Source organism: Oncorhynchus clarkii, chromosome 12, assembly GCF_045791955.1.
Source record: "Oncorhynchus clarkii lewisi isolate Uvic-CL-2024 chromosome 12, UVic_Ocla_1.0, whole genome shotgun sequence".
Classification (NCBI taxonomy): domain Eukaryota; kingdom Metazoa; phylum Chordata; class Actinopteri; order Salmoniformes; family Salmonidae; genus Oncorhynchus; species Oncorhynchus clarkii.
The window spans coordinates 9501438-9519755 of NC_092158.1; the positions used below are offsets into that span (position 1 = coordinate 9501438).

The window sequence follows — 18318 nt, forward strand, 5'->3', positions numbered from 1 at the left end:
GGGGAAGTGTTTTGGATTGTCGGATGGTCTCTCCCTTTAACTAAAGAGGCTTAGGTGAGCACTTAAAAGGTATAGGTGACTCACCTATCCTGCTGGTAAGCTACAGAGATGGAGTCTGTGTCTGAGCTGGCTCGGTGGTGGGAGTCGGGGAGCTGGGCATGGTTCACAGCAGACTGAGACTGGCTGTTGAAGGAGACTGCACGGTGCTCTGGAGATTCAGGCACCTTGGATAGAGCCATACATGGATAGATACATATTTTAATAGCTGCTTGGATGGAACTTCATTAAAGATAAAAACACGCACAACAAAAATAATAACACAAAGTCAAGAGTCATAAGAAGAGCCATAGCATCCATAAGAAGAGCCATAAGAAGAGCCATAGCAGCCATAAGAAGAGCCATAAGAAGAGCCATAGCATCCATAAGAAGAGCCATAAGAAGAGCCATAGCATCCATAAGAAGAGCCATAAGAAGAGCCATAGCAGCCATAAGAAGAGCCATAAGAAGAGCCATAAGAAGAGCCATAGCATCCATAAGAATAGCCATAAGAAGAGCCATAGCAGCCATAAGAAGAGCCATAAGAAGAGCCATAAGAAGAGCCATAAGAAGAGCCATAGCATCCATAAGAGCCATAGCATCCATAAGAAGAGCCATAAGAAGAGCCATAGCATCCATAAGAAGAGCCATAGCATCCATAAGAAGAGCCATAGCATCCATAAGAAGAGCCATAAGAAGAGCCATAGTAGCCATAAGAAGAGCGATAGCAGCCATAAGAAGAGCCATAAGAAGAGCCATAGCATCCATAAGAAGAGCCATAAGAAGAGCCATAGCATCCATAAGAAGAGCCATAAGAAGAGCCATAGCATCCATAAGAAGAGCCATAAGAAGAGCCATAGCAGCCATAAGAAGAGCGATAGCAGCCATAAGAAGAGCCATAAGAAGAGCCATAGCATCCATAAGAAGAGCCATAAGAAGAGCCATAGCATCCATAAGAAGGGCCATAAGAAGAGCCATAGCATCCATAAGAAGAGCCATAAGAAGAGCCATAAGAAGAGCCATAGCATCCATAAGAAGAGCCATAAGAAGAGCCATAGCATCCATAAGAAGATCCATAAGAAGAGCCATAGCATCCATAAGAAGAGCCATAGCATCCATAAGAAGAGCCATAAGAAGAGCCATAGCATCCATAAGAAGAGCCATAAGAAGAGCCATAGCAGCCATAAGAAGAGCAATAGCAGCCATAAGAAGAGCCATAAGAAGAGCCATAAGAAGAGCCATAGCATCCATAAGAAGAGCCATAAGAAGAGCCATAGCATCCATAAGAAGAGCCATGAGAAGAGCCATAGCATCCATAAGAAGAACCATAAGAAGAACCATAGCATCCATAAGAAGAGCCATAAGAAGAACCATAGCATCCATAAGAAGAGCCATAAGAAGAGCCATAGCAGCCATAAGAAGAGCCATAAGAAGAGCCATAGCAGCCATAAGAAGAGCCATAAGAAGAGCCATAGCATCCATAAGAAGAGCCATAGCATCCATAAGAAGAGCCATAAGAGCCATAGCATCCATAAGAAGAGCCATAAGAAGAGCCATAGCATCCATAAGAAGAGCCATAAGAGCCATAGCATCCATAAGAAGAGCCATAAGAAGAGCCATAGCATCCATAAGAAGAGCCATAGCATCCATAAGAAGAGCCATAGCATCCATAAGAAGAGCCATAGCATCCATAAGAAGAGCCATAGCATCCATAAGAAGAGCCATAAGAAGAGCCATAGCAGCCATAAGAAGAGCCATAAGAAGAGCCATAGCATCCATAAGAAGAGCCATAGGAAGAGCCATAGCATCCATAAGAGCCATAAGAAGAGCCATAGCATCCATAAGAAGAGCCATAGCATCCATAAGAAGAGCCATAAGAAGAGCCATAGCATCCATAAGAAGAGCCATAAGAAGAGCCATAGCAGCCATAAGAAGAGCGATAGCAGCCATAAGAAGAGCCATAAGAAGAGCCATAGCATCCATAAGAAGAGCCATAAGAAGAGCCATAGCAGCCATAAGAAGAGCCATAAGAAGAGCCATAGCATCCATAAGAAGAGCCATAAGAGCCATAGCATCCATAAGAAGAGCCATTAGAAGAGCCATAGCATCCATAAGAGCCATAGCATCCATAAGAAGAGCCATAAGAAGAGCCATAGCATCCATAAGAAGAGCCATAGCAGCCATAAGAAGAGCGATAGCAGCCATAAGAAGAGCCATAAGAAGAGCCATAGCATCCATAAGAAGAGCCATAAGAAGAGCCATAGCATCCATAAGAAGAGCCATAAGAAGAGCCATAGCAGCCATAAGAAGAGCCATAGCAGCCATAAGAAGAGCCATAGCAGCCATAAGAGCCATAAGAGCCATAGCATCCATAAGAAGAGCCATAAGAAGAGCCATAGCATCCATAAGAAGAGCCATAAGAAGAGCCATAGCATCCATAAGAAGAGCCATAAGAAGAGCCATAGCAGCCATAAGAAGAGCCATAAGAAGAGCCAAAGCATCCATAAGAAGAGCCATAGCAGCCATAAGAAGAGCCATAAGAAGAGCCATAGCATCCATAAGAAGAGCCATAAGAGCCATAGCATCCATAAGAAGAGCCATAAGAAGAGCCATAGCATCCATAAGAAGAGCCATAGCATCCATAAGAAGAGCCATAAGAAGAGCCATAGCATCCATAAGAAGATCCATAAGAAGAGCCATAGCATCCATAAGAAGAGCCATAGCATCCATAAGAAGAGCCATAAGAAGAGCCATAAGAAGAGCCATAGCATCCATAAGAATAGCCATAAGAAGAGCCATAGCAGCCATAAGAAGAGCCATAAGAAGAGCCATAAGAAGAGCCATAAGAAGAGCCATAAGAAGAGCCATAGCATCCATAAGAGCCATAGCATCCATAAGAAGAGCCATAAGAAGAGCCATAGCATCCATAAGAAGAGCCATAGCATCCATAAGAAGAGCCATAGCATCCATAAGAAGAGCCATAAGAAGAGCCATAGTAGCCATAAGAAGAGCGATAGCAGCCATAAGAAGAGCCATAAGAAGAGCCATAGCATCCATAAGAAGAGCCATAAGAAGAGCCATAGCATCCATAAGAAGAGCCATAAGAAGAGCCATAGCATCCATAAGAAGAGCCATAAGAAGAGCCATAGCAGCCATAAGAAGAGCGATAGCAGCCATAAGAAGAGCCATAAGAAGAGCCATAGCATCCATAAGAAGAGCCATAAGAAGAGCCATAGCATCCATAAGAAGGGCCATAAGAAGAGCCACAGCATCCATAAGAAGAGCCATAAGAAGAGCCATAAGAAGAGCCATAGCATCCATAAGAAGAGCCATAAGAAGAGCCATAGCATCCATAAGAAGATCCATAAGAAGAGCCATAGCATCCATAAGAAGAGCCATAGCATCCATAAGAAGAGCCATAAGAAGAGCCATAGCATCCATAAGAAGAGCCATAAGAAGAGCCATAGCAGCCATAAGAAGAGCAATAGCAGCCATAAGAAGAGCCATAAGAAGAGCCATAAGAAGAGCCATAGCATCCATAAGAAGAGCCATAAGAAGAGCCATAGCATCCATAAGAAGAGCCATGAGAAGAGCCATAGCATCCATAAGAAGAACCATAAGAAGAACCATAGCATCCATAAGAAGAGCCATAAGAAGAACCATAGCATCCATAAGAAGAGCCATAAGAAGAGCCATAGCAGCCATAAGAAGAGCCATAAGAAGAGCCATAGCAGCCATAAGAAGAGCCATAAGAAGAGCCATAGCATCCATAAGAAGAGCCATAGCATCCATAAGAAGAGCCATAAGAGCCATAGCATCCATAAGAAGAGCCATAAGAAGAGCCATAGCATCCATAAGAAGAGCCATAAGAGCCATAGCATCCATAAGAAGAGCCATAAGAAGAGCCATAGCATCCATAAGAAGAGCCATAGCATCCATAAGAAGAGCCATAGCATCCATAAGAAGAGCCATAGCATCCATAAGAAGAGCCATAGCATCCATAAGAAGAGCCATAAGAAGAGCCATAGCAGCCATAAGAAGAGCCATAAGAAGAGCCATAGCATCCATAAGAAGAGCCATAGGAAGAGCCATAGCATCCATAAGAGCCATAAGAAGAGCCATAGCATCCATAAGAAGAGCCATAGCATCCATAAGAAGAGCCATAAGAAGAGCCATAGCATCCATAAGAAGAGCCATAAGAAGAGCCATAGCAGCCATAAGAAGAGCGATAGCAGCCATAAGAAGAGCCATAAGAAGAGCCATAGCATCCATAAGAAGAGCCATAAGAAGAGCCATAGCAGCCATAAGAAGAGCCATAAGAAGAGCCATAGCATCCATAAGAAGAGCCATAAGAGCCATAGCATCCATAAGAAGAGCCATTAGAAGAGCCATAGCATCCATAAGAGCCATAGCATCCATAAGAAGAGCCATAAGAAGAGCCATAGCATCCATAAGAAGAGCCATAGCAGCCATAAGAAGAGCGATAGCAGCCATAAGAAGAGCCATAAGAAGAGCCATAGCATCCATAAGAAGAGCCATAAGAAGAGCCATAGCATCCATAAGAAGAGCCATAAGAAGAGCCATAGCAGCCATAAGAAGAGCCATAGCAGCCATAAGAAGAGCCATAGCAGCCATAAGAGCCATAAGAGCCATAGCATCCATAAGAAGAGCCATAAGAAGAGCCATAGCATCCATAAGAAGAGCCATAAGAAGAGCCATAGCATCCATAAGAAGAGCCATAAGAAGAGCCATAGCAGCCATAAGAAGAGCCATAAGAAGAGCCAAAGCATCCATAAGAAGAGCCATAGCAGCCATAAGAAGAGCCATAAGAAGAGCCATAGCATCCATAAGAAGAGCCATAAGAGCCATAGCATCCATAAGAAGAGCCATAAGAAGAGCCATAGCATCCATAAGAAGAGCCATAGCATCCATAAGAAGAGCCATAAGAAGAGCCATAGCATCCATAAGAAGATCCATAAGAAGAGCCATAGCATCCATAAGAAGAGCCATAGCATCCATAAGAAGAGCCATAAGAAGAGCCATAGCATCCATAAGAAGAGCCATAAGAAGAGCCATAGCAGCCATAAGAAGAGCAATAGCAGCCATAAGAAGAGCCATAAGAAGAGCCATAAGAAGAGCCATAGCATCCATAAGAAGAGCCATAAGAAGAGCCATAGCATCCATAAGAAGAGCCATAAGAAGAGCCATAGCATCCATAAGAAGAGCCATAAGAAGAGCCATAGCATCCATAAGAAGAGCCATAAGAAGAACCATAGCATCCATAAGAAGAGCCATAAGAAGAGCCATAGCATCCATAAGAAGAGCCATAAGAAGAGCCATAGCAGCCATAAGAAGAGCCATAAGAAGAGCCATAGCAGCCATAAGAAGAGCCATAAGAAGAGCCATAGCATCCATAAGAAGAGCCATAGCATCCATAAGAAGAGCCATAAGAGCCATAGCATCCATAAGAAGAGCCATAAGAAGAGCCATAGCATCCATAAGAAGAGCCATAAGAGCCATAGCATACATAAGAAGAGCCATAGCATCCATAAGAAGAGCCATAGCATCCATAAGAAGAGCCATAGCATCCATAAGAAGAGCCATAGCATCCATAAGAAGAGCCATAAGAAGAGCCATAGCAGCCATAAGAAGAGCCATAAGAAGAGCCATAGCATCCATAAGAAGAGCCATAGGAAGAGCCATAGCATCCATAAGAGCCATAAGAAGAGCCATAGCATCCATAAGAAGAGCCATAAGAAGAGCCATAGCATCCATAAGAAGAGCCATAAGAAGAGCCATAGCAGCCATAAGAAGAGCGATAGCAGCCATAAGAAGAGCCATAAGAAGAGCCATAAGAAGAGCCATAGCATCCATAAGAAGAGGCATAAGAAGAGCCATAGCAGCCATAAGAAGAGCCATAAGAAGAGCCATAGCAGCCATAAGAAGAGCCATAAGAAGAGCCATAGCAGCCATAAGAAGAGCCATAAGAAGAGCCATAGCATCCATAAGAAGAGCCATAAGAAGAGCCATAGCAGCCATAAGAAGAGCCATAAGAAGAGCCATAGCATCCATAAGAAGAGCCATAAGAAGAGCCATAGCAGCCATAAGAAGAGCCATAAGAAGAGCCAACGCATCCATAAGAAGAGCCATAAGAAGAGCCATAGCAGCCATAAGAAGAGCCATAAGAAGAGCCATAGCAGCCATAAGAAGAGCCATAAGAAGAGCCATAGCAGCCATAAGAAGAGCCATAAGAAGAGCCATAGCATCCATAAGACATCATGATTAAATGTCATCATACCTGGCCCAGGTTGTGGTGTGACCTGCTCATCATTAACCGGGCATTGGAAGGGTGGTGGTGGTGGGGGCCGAGGCCGGAGTTGAACCCAGGGAAGAGCACCTCTTCCTGGGCATGGAGCCGGCCGCCAGGGGCCTTGTTCAGGGCCACCTGCGATAACACTTTTGTTATTGTTTTTCAAAAAAAAAAATGGATGTAATTAAAACTACACACCACACAGAACAGAGGAACTGGGGATTGGACCGAGGATTTCTAAAGATGTAAAACATCAATTACCTCTGAGTAGGAAATCCTCTTCAGGTCTGAGTCTGAGTGTGCGGAGCGGGCTGAGGAGCTAGGTGTCAGGCTGGCAGAGCTCAAGGCCCTCCCCATCCCCTCCACCCCCCCCTGGCCCAGAGAGTACTGCAGGAGGTTCAGTGGAGAGTTCTCTGTGGAACAGGGAGAAGTACCAGGTCGGATATTATGAGAAGACATTATCAGGGGGTCTTAAATGCTAAATCTTATACAATAATTCACATAACTGAAATGTAAACTAAAGGCTAAATAAAATGTATGTCTTCACCCCATAAGTAGGTCTAACAGAATCAGTTAAATTGTTCTACTGTTTAGGATGAGGCCATGTGACAAAGCTCACGTAGACATGCTGTCATTAAGTACACCATCTCCCTCACCTAAGTCCTGCAGCTCCTGGTTGTTCTGCCGGGCCTTCATCTGGAGGTGGAACTTGTGCTGAGCAGAGCAGAGGCACAGCAGGTACTGACAGGTCTTGTTGCTGTCTGTCTGGAACAGGTGTTTGATCCCGTCTGACGTGTTCTGAAGACAGATCTTCTTCTTCTGCAGAGAAACAGACGGATAAGAAAAGTGAGTGAGAGCGATACACCAAACAGGGGGGAAAAAAATGGCATTCCAATGAGTGACGGAGAAATTTTACAAAGCAATGCAGAAGAAACCGGGTACATTACAAAGCAATGCAGAAGAAACAGGGTACATTAATGCAGAAGAAACAGGGCACATTAATGCAGAAGAAACAGGGCACATTAATGCAGAAGAAACAGGGTACATTAATGCAGAAGAAACAGGGTACATTAATGCAGAAGAAACAGGGTACATTAATGCAGAAGAAACAGGGTACATTAATGCAGAAGAAACAGGGCACATTAATGCCGAAGAAACAGGGCACATTAATGCAGAAGAAACAGGGTACATTAATGCAGAAGAAACAGGGCACATTAATGCAGAAGAAACAGGGCACATTAATGCAGAAGAAACAGGGCACATTAATGCAGAAGAAACAGGGCACATTACAAAGCAATGCAGAAGAAACAGGGCACATTACAAAGCAATGCAGAAGAAACAGGACACATTAATGCAGAAGAAACAGGGTACATTACAAAGCAATGCAGAAGGAACAGGGCACATTAATGCAGAAGAAACAGGGCACATTACAAAGCAATGCAGAAGAAACAGGGCACATTACAAAGCAATGCAGAAGAAACAGGGTACATTAATGCAGAAGAAACAGGGCACATTAATGCAGAAGAAACAGGGTACATTAATGCAGAAGAAACAGGGCACATTAATGCAGAAGAAACAGGGCACATTAATGCAGAAGAAACAGGGCACATTACAAAGCAATGCAGAAGAAACAGGGTACATTACAAAGCAATGCAGAAGAAACAGGGCACATTACAAAGCAATGCAGAAGAAACAGGACACATTACAAAGCAATGCAGAAGAAACAAGGCACATTAATGCAGAAGAAACAGGGTACATTACAAAGCAATGCAGAAGAAACAGGGTACATTACAAAGCAATGCAGAAGAAACAGGGTACATTACAAAGCAATGCAGAAGAAACAGGGCAAATTACAAAGCAATGCAGAAGAAACAAGGCACATTAATGCAGAAGAAACAGGGTACATTACAAAGCAATGCAGAAGAAACAGGGCACATTACAAAGCAATGCAGAAGAAGCAGGGTACATTACAAAGCAATGCAGAAGAAACAGGGTACATTTCCAGTGAGTGAGAGAGAGAAACAGTACACCAGACTAGAGGCTTCACTTTTATAGACTAAGTATTTTGAAATGTGGATATTAATTAACATATTGGATTTATACAGTACCTATCTAGTAGCTCAAAGCCTTTAACATAAGTATGAAAAACACCTCATCACCCCCACCCAAAATGTTTATTAAAAGGGGTCGCAGGAAGCCTAGTGGTTAAAGTGTTGGGCCAGTAACCGAAAGGTCTCTGGATCGAATCCCCGAGCTTACAAGGTAAAAATAATTGTCATTCTGCCCCCTCACAGTTAACCCACTGTTCATAGGCTGTCATTGTAAATAAGAATTTGTCCTTAATTGACTTGCCTGGTTAAATAAAATTAAAATAAAACGATTTAATTATTAAATTGAACTCTGCTTGGAGTTTAGAGTGCAATACACTTACTGTGAAAGAAATCTTCTTGGTTTCTCTCCAGGGGAACCTTAGTACTGGGGTTCTGTTTCCATTCAGGACCTCAAAGATGAGGACACCCTTGGAGAAGACCCCTAGCATGATACCGGTCTGGGACCGCTTCTCAGGGAGGACACGGTGGAAGTGAACCCCGTACTCCGTCAGCCTCTGGCTCGCCTTCAGGAAAGAAAACAGGATAAAAGGAGTCTTTAAAACTCAAAAACAGGGATCAATCATAATTACGATCAACCATAACATCTCCACCCCCTTGACGTTACCACATCTTTACGTCATTTGACCTGGGACCAGGCTAGGCGGCCAGCCACCTGGGACCAGGCTAGGCGGCCAGCCACCTGGGACCAGGCTAGGCGGCCAGCCACCTGGGACCAGGCTAGGCGGCCAGCCACCTGGGACCAGGCTAGGCGGCCAGCCACCTGGGACCAGGCTAGGCGGCCAGCCACCTGGGACCAGGCTAGGCGGCCAGCCACCTGGGACCAGGCTAGGCGGCCAGCCACCTGGGACCAGGCTAGGCCAGCCACCTGGGAACTTACCTTGAGAAACTCAAACTCTGTCTCTGCCTCTGTGGCTCCATAGTATGTGCTGTGTAGTTTGAGCAGTTCTTCCTTGATGGAACTCTGGTCAATATTATCCAGCACAGAGGCAGACATGTAATGTTCCATTCTGAAGTACGTCTTTCCATGGAGCTAGAAGAAACAGACGGTATAATTGTAGCCCTCACATATAGGGTTGATCGGCATCCTGGTTCCAGATTAAGCCGACCCCTGGACTAAAAAGGCATGTTCAATGGAGAGCCTCAACTGAAATGGCTTTGTAGTCCAGGATTGGCTTAATATGGTCTAGGAAACCACCCCATTATGTCAATGTGGTAAACACTGTATAATAACTATACTACTACTGTAGAGGAGGGATTACTACCTCTGCCTGGTAGTCACCAAACTCTGCCTGAAGAGCCAGGGACGCCAGGAGCATGGCATTCTCCATGTCACAGCACACCCTCTCCTCCAAGATATCCTTCCTCAGCTGCAAGTAGTACTGATGTTTTGTCATGGTGTGTCTGGAGTGGAGCACAGTATTGACACTTTATTCTGAAGCAGGCTATTGTTGTTTAACCAAGGGCTTGTTTCACTTCAGCTAAAGGCTCTGACTAACCTGGTCCCAGATCTGTTTGTGCTGTATAGTCCTATTGGTTGTTGCTATGCTTGGCACAGATCTGAGACCAGGGTCCATATTTTTATGATTTATTTAGAATTCAAGGCACACTTAACCAGTATGTCTACTACGGCATTCTTTATTATGGTAACAATAAAAACCCTTGAATGAGTAAGTGTCCAAACTTTTGACTGGTACTGTATATACACAGTAAGTCAAAAGTGGACACATACAGTACCAGTCAAAAGTTTGGACACACCTACTCAAAGGTTTTTTCTATTTTCTACATATATGTCATCATGTAGTAACCAATTTTTTTTTTTAAACAAATCAAAATATATTTTATATTTGAGATTCTTCAAAGTGGCCACCCTTTGCCTTGACAGCTTTGCACACTCTTGGCATTCTCTTTACCAGGTTCTCCTGGAATGCTTTTACAACAGTCTTGAAGGAGTTCCCACATATGCTGAGCACTTGTTGGCTGCTTTTCCTTCTTCCTTCACTCTGCTGTCCAACTCATCCCGAACCATCTCAATTGGGTTGAGGTCGGGTGATTGTGGAGGCCAGGTCATCTGATGGAGGGCTGCATCACTCTCTTTCTTGGTCAAATAGCCCTTAAACAGCCTGGAGGTGTGTTGGGTCATTGTCCTGTTGAAAAACAAATGATAGTCCCACTAAGCGCAAACCAGATGGGATGGCGTGTTGCTGTGGTAGCCATGCTGGTTAAGTGTGCCTTGAATTCTAAATAAAATCACTGACCGTGTCACCAACAAAGCACCTCCACACCATCACACTTCCTCCTCCATGCTTCACGGAGGGAACCACATATGCAGACGTCATCCGTTCACCTACTATGCGTCTCACAAAGACACAGCAGTTGGAAGCAACAATCTCAAAGCAAAGATGTCCACCGGTCTAATGTCCATTGCTTGTGTTTCTTGGCCCCAGCAAGTCTCTTCTTATTATTGGTGTCCTTTAGTAGTGGTTTCTTTGCAGAAATTCAACCACGAAGGCCTGATTCACACAGACTCCTCTGAACAGTTGATGTTGAGATGTGTCTGTTACTTGAACTCCGAAGCATTTATTTGGGCTGCAATTTCTGAGGCTGGTATCTCTAACGCACTTATCCTCTGCAGCAGAAGTAACTCTGGGTCTTCCTTTCCTGGGGTGGTCCTCATGAGAGCCAGTTTCATCACAGAGCCTGATTTTTTCCCCCGACTGCACTTCAAGAAACTTTCAAAGTTCTTGAAATTTTACTGATTGACTGACCTTTATGTCTTAAAGCAAAGAGAAACGACAGTCCATTACTTATTTGAGCTGTTCTTGCCATAATATGGACTTGGTCTTTAACCAAATAGGGATATCTTTTGTATACCACCCCTACCTCATCACAACACAACTGATTGGCTCAAACGCATGAAGGAAAGAAATTCCACAAATTAACTTTTAACAAGGCACACATGTTAATTGAAATGCATTCCAGGTGACTACCTCATGAAGCTATTTGAGAGAATGCCAAGAGTGTGCAAAGCTCTCAAGGCGGCTACTTTGAAGAATCTCAAATATATTTTGATTTGTTTAACACTTCTGATTACATGTGTCTTATTTCATAGTTTTGATGTCTTCACTATTATTCCACAATGTAGAAAATAATAAAAATAAAGGAAAACAATTGAGTAGATGTGTCCAAACTTTTGACTGGTACTGTATATATGCACCATTTAGCAGCCTATTTTATCCAAAGCGAATTACAGTCATGCGTGCATACATTTTACATGTGGTTGTTCAAGGGATTCGAACCCACTATCTTGACGTTGCAAGCGTCATGCCCTACCAACTCTGCCAAGAAAGACAAAAGCGATCCTAGATAATCATTTCTATTCTGAGATGCTTCATGAATAAGGGCCCGAGCTCCACTGACAGGAAGTGGGCAGACATGTTTCCATTGTCTTACTTTATGGAGGACAGGGCCTGTCCCGGAGTAAGAATGGGGAATCAGGTCCCCTTCTCTCCATGTCTTTGTAGTCAATATTATCTAAAATAGCAAACTGCTCCTAGATCATCACTCATACTCTGAGAAGATGAATAGCCCCATGGTCTTACTGTATGAGGTTGACATCATCCAGAAAGAACTTGATGCGTAGGAATAGGTTAAACTGGATGTCTGGTTTCTTCTTCTTGGGTTCTTCTTTCCACCCCTCAGGAGCAACTTTGGACAGCTTGGCATCGGGATCAATGAAGAAGAACTCATTGTCTAGATAAAAGAGACACGGAGGGAGAGAGGGAGGGAGAGGGAGGGAGGGATGCAGCAGTAAGGGATGAGAGAGGGAGAGGAGGAAGTAGAGGGAGGGAGCAATGCAGCAGGGAGGGAGGAGAGAGGAGGAAGTAGAGGGAGGGAGCAATGCAGCAGGGAGGGAGGAGAGAGGAGGAAGTAGAGGGAGGGAGCAATGCAGCAGGGAGGGAGGAGAGAGGAAGAAGTAGAGGGAGAGAGCAATGCAGCAGGGAGGGAGGAGAGAGGAGGAAGTAGAGGGAGAGAGCAATGCAGCAGGGAGGGAGGAGAGAGGAGGAAGTAGAGGGAGAGAGCAATGCAGCAGGGAGGGAGGAGAGAGGAGGAAGTAGAGGGAGGGAGCAATGCAGCAGAGAGGAAGGAGAGAGGAAGAAGTAGAGGGAGAGAGCAATGCAGCAGGGAGGGAGGAGAGAGGAGGAAGTAGAGGGAGCAATGCAGCAGAGAGGGAGGAGAGAGGAGGAAGTAGAGGGAGGGAGCAATGCAGCAGAGAGGAAGGAGAGAGGAAGAAGTAGAGGGAGAGAGCAATGCAGCAGGGAGGGTGGAGAGAGGAAGAAGTAGAGGGAGAGAGCAATGCAGCAGGGAGGGAGGAGAGAGGAAGAAGTAGAGGGAGGGAGCAATGCAGCAGGGAGGGAGGAGAGAGGAAGAAGTAGAGGGAGGGAGCAATGCAGCAGGGAGGGAGGAGAGAGGAGGAAGTAGAGGGAGGGAGCAATGCAGCAGGGAGGGAGGAGAGGGAGGGAGGAGAGAGGAAGAAGTAGAGGGAGGGAGCAATGCAGCAGGGAGGGAGGAGAGAGGAGGAAGTAGAGGGAGGGAGCAATGCAGCAGGGAGGGAGGAGAGGGAGGGAGGAGAGAGGAGGAAGTAGAGGGAGGGAGGAGAGGGAGGGAGCAATGCAGCAGGGAGGGAGGAGAGAGAAAGAGGAGGAAGTAGAGGGAGGGAGGAGAGGGAGGGAGCAATGCAGCAGGGAGGGAGGAGAGAGGAGGAAGTAGAGGGAGGGAGCAATGCAGCAGGGAGGGAGGAGAGAGGAAGAGGGGGAGGGCAAGGAGGAGTGGGGAGAGCGAGAGAGAGCGATAACATAGGAATAAGTTAGAATGAGCTGGACACTTGCACAGACACACTGAAAATAACTAAGACACTTGCAGTCAGAAAGCAGCCAGGAAAATCAACAAGTGTCTGGATTTTGGTTTACATGGGACAGTAGGAGGGCAGAAGAGCACACACCCAGCAGGAGCAGATTGGTCATATGATGGGCTGGCCCATTTTTTTGTTGAGTGGGCTGGTCGAAATTGATATGCACAAAATAGAAATGACTAAGGTTCTACTAATCTATAATGATACTTTGGCTGACCCCTCTACCAAGATGGGCAGGACCGGTTTTCTGATAGCGCAGTCTAAGATCACATAAACTCACATGCAAAGTCAAAAGCAGAATCAGCAAAGAGAGCTGCTCCGACTCATCAGTTAGACAGCCAAGATCATGAAAAACGGTAAGGTTGCCTATAAATGTAGAAAGAGCACATTCTATGTCGTCACCTCACTCAAAACATAGTTTTGTTGGGAGGGGCTCAAAAGCATGATTTGTTCAAACAGTAAAGTGCATTATCCTCCATGGTTTGTTCAAACAGTAAAGTGCATTATCCTCCATGATTTCTGTAATGGAAGTGTCTTTCCAGCCTATGACTTCGCCTGCTGCTGTAATGAGCGAGCCTCTACTCTCCCTGCATGCGCTCGAGAGAAAAACACGTTCTGATCATGTAACATTTCAAAATGCAACTGTGGGAAAAGTTGCCGCCACATGCAGTGATGTGGGCTGGTTAAGATGTCATGGCCGAATTCTTGTCCCAGTCGGCCCCTGACACACACACACACACACACACACAATACCTGTGAGGCAGGCCAGGCCGAAGAGGTGGTGCTCCACCAGTCCAATGTGAGCCACCACCATGTCCAACACATCCTTACACACAGCCTTGATGTCACAGCTCAGCTCCAGCTTCTGGCCGGTCAGCAGGACCACCCCCACCTTCCTCTGGACCTCATCCAGCTTCCCACGCTTGTTCTGGGGGAGAGAGACGACACGGGACAGGAGAGAGATAGAAAGGGGTAATTTAGGGTGAGACATTGCCCAGCAGAGGGCCAGTACATTGCCCTGTACCAGCAGAGGGCCAGTGCATTGCCCTGTACCAGCAGAGGGCCAGTACATTGCCCTGTACCAGCAGAGGGCCAGTACATTGCCCTGTACCAGCAGAGGGCCAGTACATTGCCCTGTACCAGCAGAGGGCCAGTACATTGCCCTGTACCAGCAGAGGGCCAGTGCATTGCCCTGTACCAGCAGAGGGCCAGTACATTGCCCTGTACCAGCAGAGGGCCAGTACATTGCCCTGTACCAGCAGAGGGCCAGTACATTGCCCTGTACCAGCAGAGGGCCAAGTACATTGCCCTGTACCAGCAGAGGGCCAGTACATTGCCCTGTACCAGCAGAGGGCCAAGTACATTGCCCTGTACCAGCAGAGGGCCAGTACATTGCCCTGTACCAGCAGAGGGCCAAGTACATTGCCCTGTACCAGCAGAGGGCCAGTACATTGCCCTGTACCAGCAGAGGGCCAGTACATTGCCCTGTACCAGCAGAGGGCCAGTACATTGCCCTGTACCAGCAGAGGGCCAGTACATTGCCCTGTACCAGCAGAGGGCCAGAACATTGCCCTGTACCAGCAGAGGGCCAGTGCATTGCCCTGTACCAGCAGAGGGCCAGTGCATTGCCCTGTACCAGCAGAGGGCCAGTACATTGCCCTGTACCAGCAGAGGGCCAGTACATTGCCCTGTACCAGCAGAGGGCCAGTACATTGCCCTGTACCAGCAGAGGGCCAGTACATTGCCCTGTACCAGCAGAGGGCCAGTACATTGCCCTGTACCAGCAGAGGGCCAGTACATTGCCCTGTACCAGCAGAGGGCCAGTACATTGCCCTGTACCAGCAGAGGGCCAGTACATTGCCCTGTACCAGCAGAGGGCCAAGTACATTGCCCTGTACCAGCAGAGGGCCAGTACATTGCCCTGTACCAGCAGAGGGCCAAGTACATTGCCCTGTACCAGCAGAGGGCCAGTACATTGCCCTGTACCAGCAGAGGGCCAGTACATTGCCCTGTACCAGCAGAGGGCCAGTACATTGCCCTGTACCAGCAGAGGGCCAGTACATTGCCCTGTACCAGCAGAGGGCCAGTACATTGCCCTGTACCAGCAGAGGGCCAGTACATTGCCCTGTACCAGCAGAGGGCCAGTGCATTGCCCTGTACCAGCAGAGGGCCAGTGCATTGCCCTGTACCAGCAGAGGGCCAGTGCATTGCCCTGTACCAGCAGAGGGCCAGTACATTGCCCTGTACCAGCAGAGGGCCAGTACATTGCCCTGTACCAGCAGAGGGCCAGTACATTGCCCTGTACCAGCAGAGGGCCAGTACATTGCCCTGTACCAGCAGAGGGCCAGTACATTGCCCTGTACCAGCAGAGGGCCAGTACATTGCCCTGTACCAGCAGAGGGCCAGTACATTGCCCTGTACCAGCAGAGGGCCAGTACATTGCCCTGTACCAGCAGAGGGCCAGTGCATTGCCCTGTACCAGCAGAGGGCCAGTGCATTGCCCTGTACCAGCAGAGGGCCAGTACATTGCCCTGTACCAGCAGAGGGCCAGTACATTGCCCTGTACCAGCAGAGGGCCAAGTACATTGCCCTGTACCAGCAGAGGGCCAGTACATTGCCCTGTACCAGCAGAGGGCCAGTACATTGCCCTGTACCAGCAGAGGGCCAGTACATTGCCCTGTACCAGCAGAGGGCCAGTACATTGCCCTGTACCAGCAGAGGGCCAGTACATTGCCCTGTACCAGCAGAGGGCCAGTACATTGCCCTGTACCAGCAGAGGGCCAGTGCATTGCCCTGTACCAGCAGAGGGCCAGTACATTGCCCTGTACCAGCAGAGGGCCAGTACATTGCCCTGTACCAGCAGAGGGCCAGTGCATTGCCCTGTACCAGCAGAGGGCCAGTACATTGCCCTGTACCAGCAGAGGGCCAGTACATTGCCCTGTACCAGCAGAGGGCCAAGTACATTGCCCTGTACCAGCAGAGGGCCAGTGCATTGCCCTGTACCAGCAGAGGGCCAGTGCATTGCCCTGTACCAGCAGAGGGCCAGTGCATTGCCCTGTACCAGCAGAGGGCCAGTGCATTGCACTGACCACCAGACCTGGGATCTCTCCTCCCTGAGGCAGGTTATTTATTTGTATTTTTATAGTTTGAGAGAGTTTGATTGAGCGTGCCTGGAGGTTCTAGGTAGGCAGGGTTTCATTGGTTCCATTGTAGCCAGGCCAGCTCAATCAAGCAGAGATAAATGATTCAAAATGAAAGCTTTCTGTTTGAACCCAGAGCTAGAGGAGAGGTTAGGATGTATTCCACTACACTGACATAACCCTCACTCACACAACCACCGGGCTAGAAATCAGTCTGCTCCACTAGTACCCCATCTGAAACACCTTGAGGAGTCTCACCATTATTGAAGAGGGAACCGTCAAGGCAACACATGGCTCGCTGGTCATCTTCACAAATTCAGGACCAAAGAAATTCTGCAATAGGAACGAGAGACAGAGTAAGAAGAGGCTACACACACACAGACTGCACCGTGTCGTGCTGTAAAAATGTTAGGCCTACTTGTTCTCCCCATCTAAAAAATCACACAGGCAGTCATTTCACAAAGAGACAGCTTTGGTTTTAGATCAAGTGTAGGCCTGAGATGTAGGTAGGCTACCTTAGGCCTGAGATGTAGGTAGGCTACCTTAGGTTTGCTTATGCGGTAGGCTACCTTAGGTTTGCTTATGCGGTAGGCTACCTTAGGTTTGCTTATGCGGTAGGCTACCTTAGGTTTGCTTATGCGGTAGGCTACCTTAGGTTTGCTATGCGGTAGGCTACCTTAGGTTTGCTATGCGGTAGGCTACCTTAGGTTTGCTATGCGGTAGGCTACCTTAGGTTTGCTATGCGGTAGGCTACCTTAGGTTTGCTATGCGGTAGGCTACCTTAGGTTTGCTATGCGGTAGGCTACCTTAGGTTTGCGGTGGTGTGGTAGCGTTGCATTGAGAGGGTCCCGGAGGTCCAGCATGGAGGTGCGTGCCAGGGGCTCGTCCCCGGTGTAGAGGCTGGCTCGGGGGTCGTCCCCTGGGTATAGGGAGGCCCTGGACAGCCTGTGAGCCAGGTGAGCCTGGAGCCTCTGAACCTCTTCCTCACGTCTCTGGAGCATCAGACCCTCGTCGGCTGCACCCTCATGTCGCCTGGGGGAAAAACAGATTGAAATGTACAACAGAACGGACACGATGGATTCCATACTATACATTGCAGATATTCATGTGTGTGCAGCCCCTTCATACAGCCTGCATGGGGAGGACATGGAGATAAGATGCATAGAACTGCCATGATTACTTACTCTACATGACCTAGACAAGCATATACACCGGAGTGTACAAAAACATCAAGAACACCTTCCTAATATTGAGTTGCTCTTCTGAATATCCTTGTTTCGTCAGGGCTTGGACTCTACAGGGATGCTGGGCGGTGGACCATTCTTGATACACGCGGGAAACTGTTGAGCGTGGAAAAACCCAGCAGCGTTGCAGTTCTTGACACAAACCGGTGCACCTGGCACTTACTAACACACCCCGTTCAAAGGCACCTAAATATTTTGTCTTGCCCCTTCCCCCTCTGAATGGCACACATACACAATCCATGTCTCAATTGTCTCAAGGCTTCGAAATCCTTCTTTATCTTCTTTAACCCCGTCTCCTCCCCTTCATCTACACTGATTAAAGTGGATTTAACAAGTGACTCAATAAGGGATCAGAGCTTTCTTTCATCTGGTCAGTCGGTCATGGAAAGAGTAGGTGTTCTTAATGTTTTGTTCACTCAGTGTATTTTCTACATTAGACATGTCTATCCAGACACTGTCAGTCAGCAACATGGTGACAAAGTTAAATGCCTGAGAAAGGTTGTGTATTGTCCTAGTTATGCATTCATTGGATTTTTGACAAGCTATGTCAAGGAGATTTGTTTTAGAG

General features: G+C 47.0%; 1 protein-coding gene across 2 annotated transcripts in view; it reads right to left on the reverse strand.

Annotated features, from left to right (window-relative positions):
* The window catches only part of LOC139422688 (protein tyrosine phosphatase non-receptor type 13), a 156089-nt gene that overhangs the window by 44927 nt on the left and 92844 nt on the right, over nucleotides 1-18318 (reverse strand). For both annotated transcript variants that reach the window (XM_071173892.1, XM_071173891.1), the window contains exons 10-20: nucleotides 17313-17538; nucleotides 16765-16839; nucleotides 14120-14294; nucleotides 12057-12207; nucleotides 9720-9858; nucleotides 9335-9487; nucleotides 8778-8960; nucleotides 7003-7165; nucleotides 6608-6759; nucleotides 6335-6481; nucleotides 85-224 (exon numbers count right to left, since the gene is read on the reverse strand). In XM_071173892.1, the coding sequence (XP_071029993.1) occupies nucleotides 85-224; nucleotides 6335-6481; nucleotides 6608-6759; nucleotides 7003-7165; nucleotides 8778-8960; nucleotides 9335-9487; nucleotides 9720-9858; nucleotides 12057-12207; nucleotides 14120-14294; nucleotides 16765-16839; nucleotides 17313-17538 (1704 nt within the window). The remainder of the gene's footprint in view (nucleotides 1-84; nucleotides 225-6334; nucleotides 6482-6607; nucleotides 6760-7002; nucleotides 7166-8777; nucleotides 8961-9334; nucleotides 9488-9719; nucleotides 9859-12056; nucleotides 12208-14119; nucleotides 14295-16764; nucleotides 16840-17312; nucleotides 17539-18318) is intronic.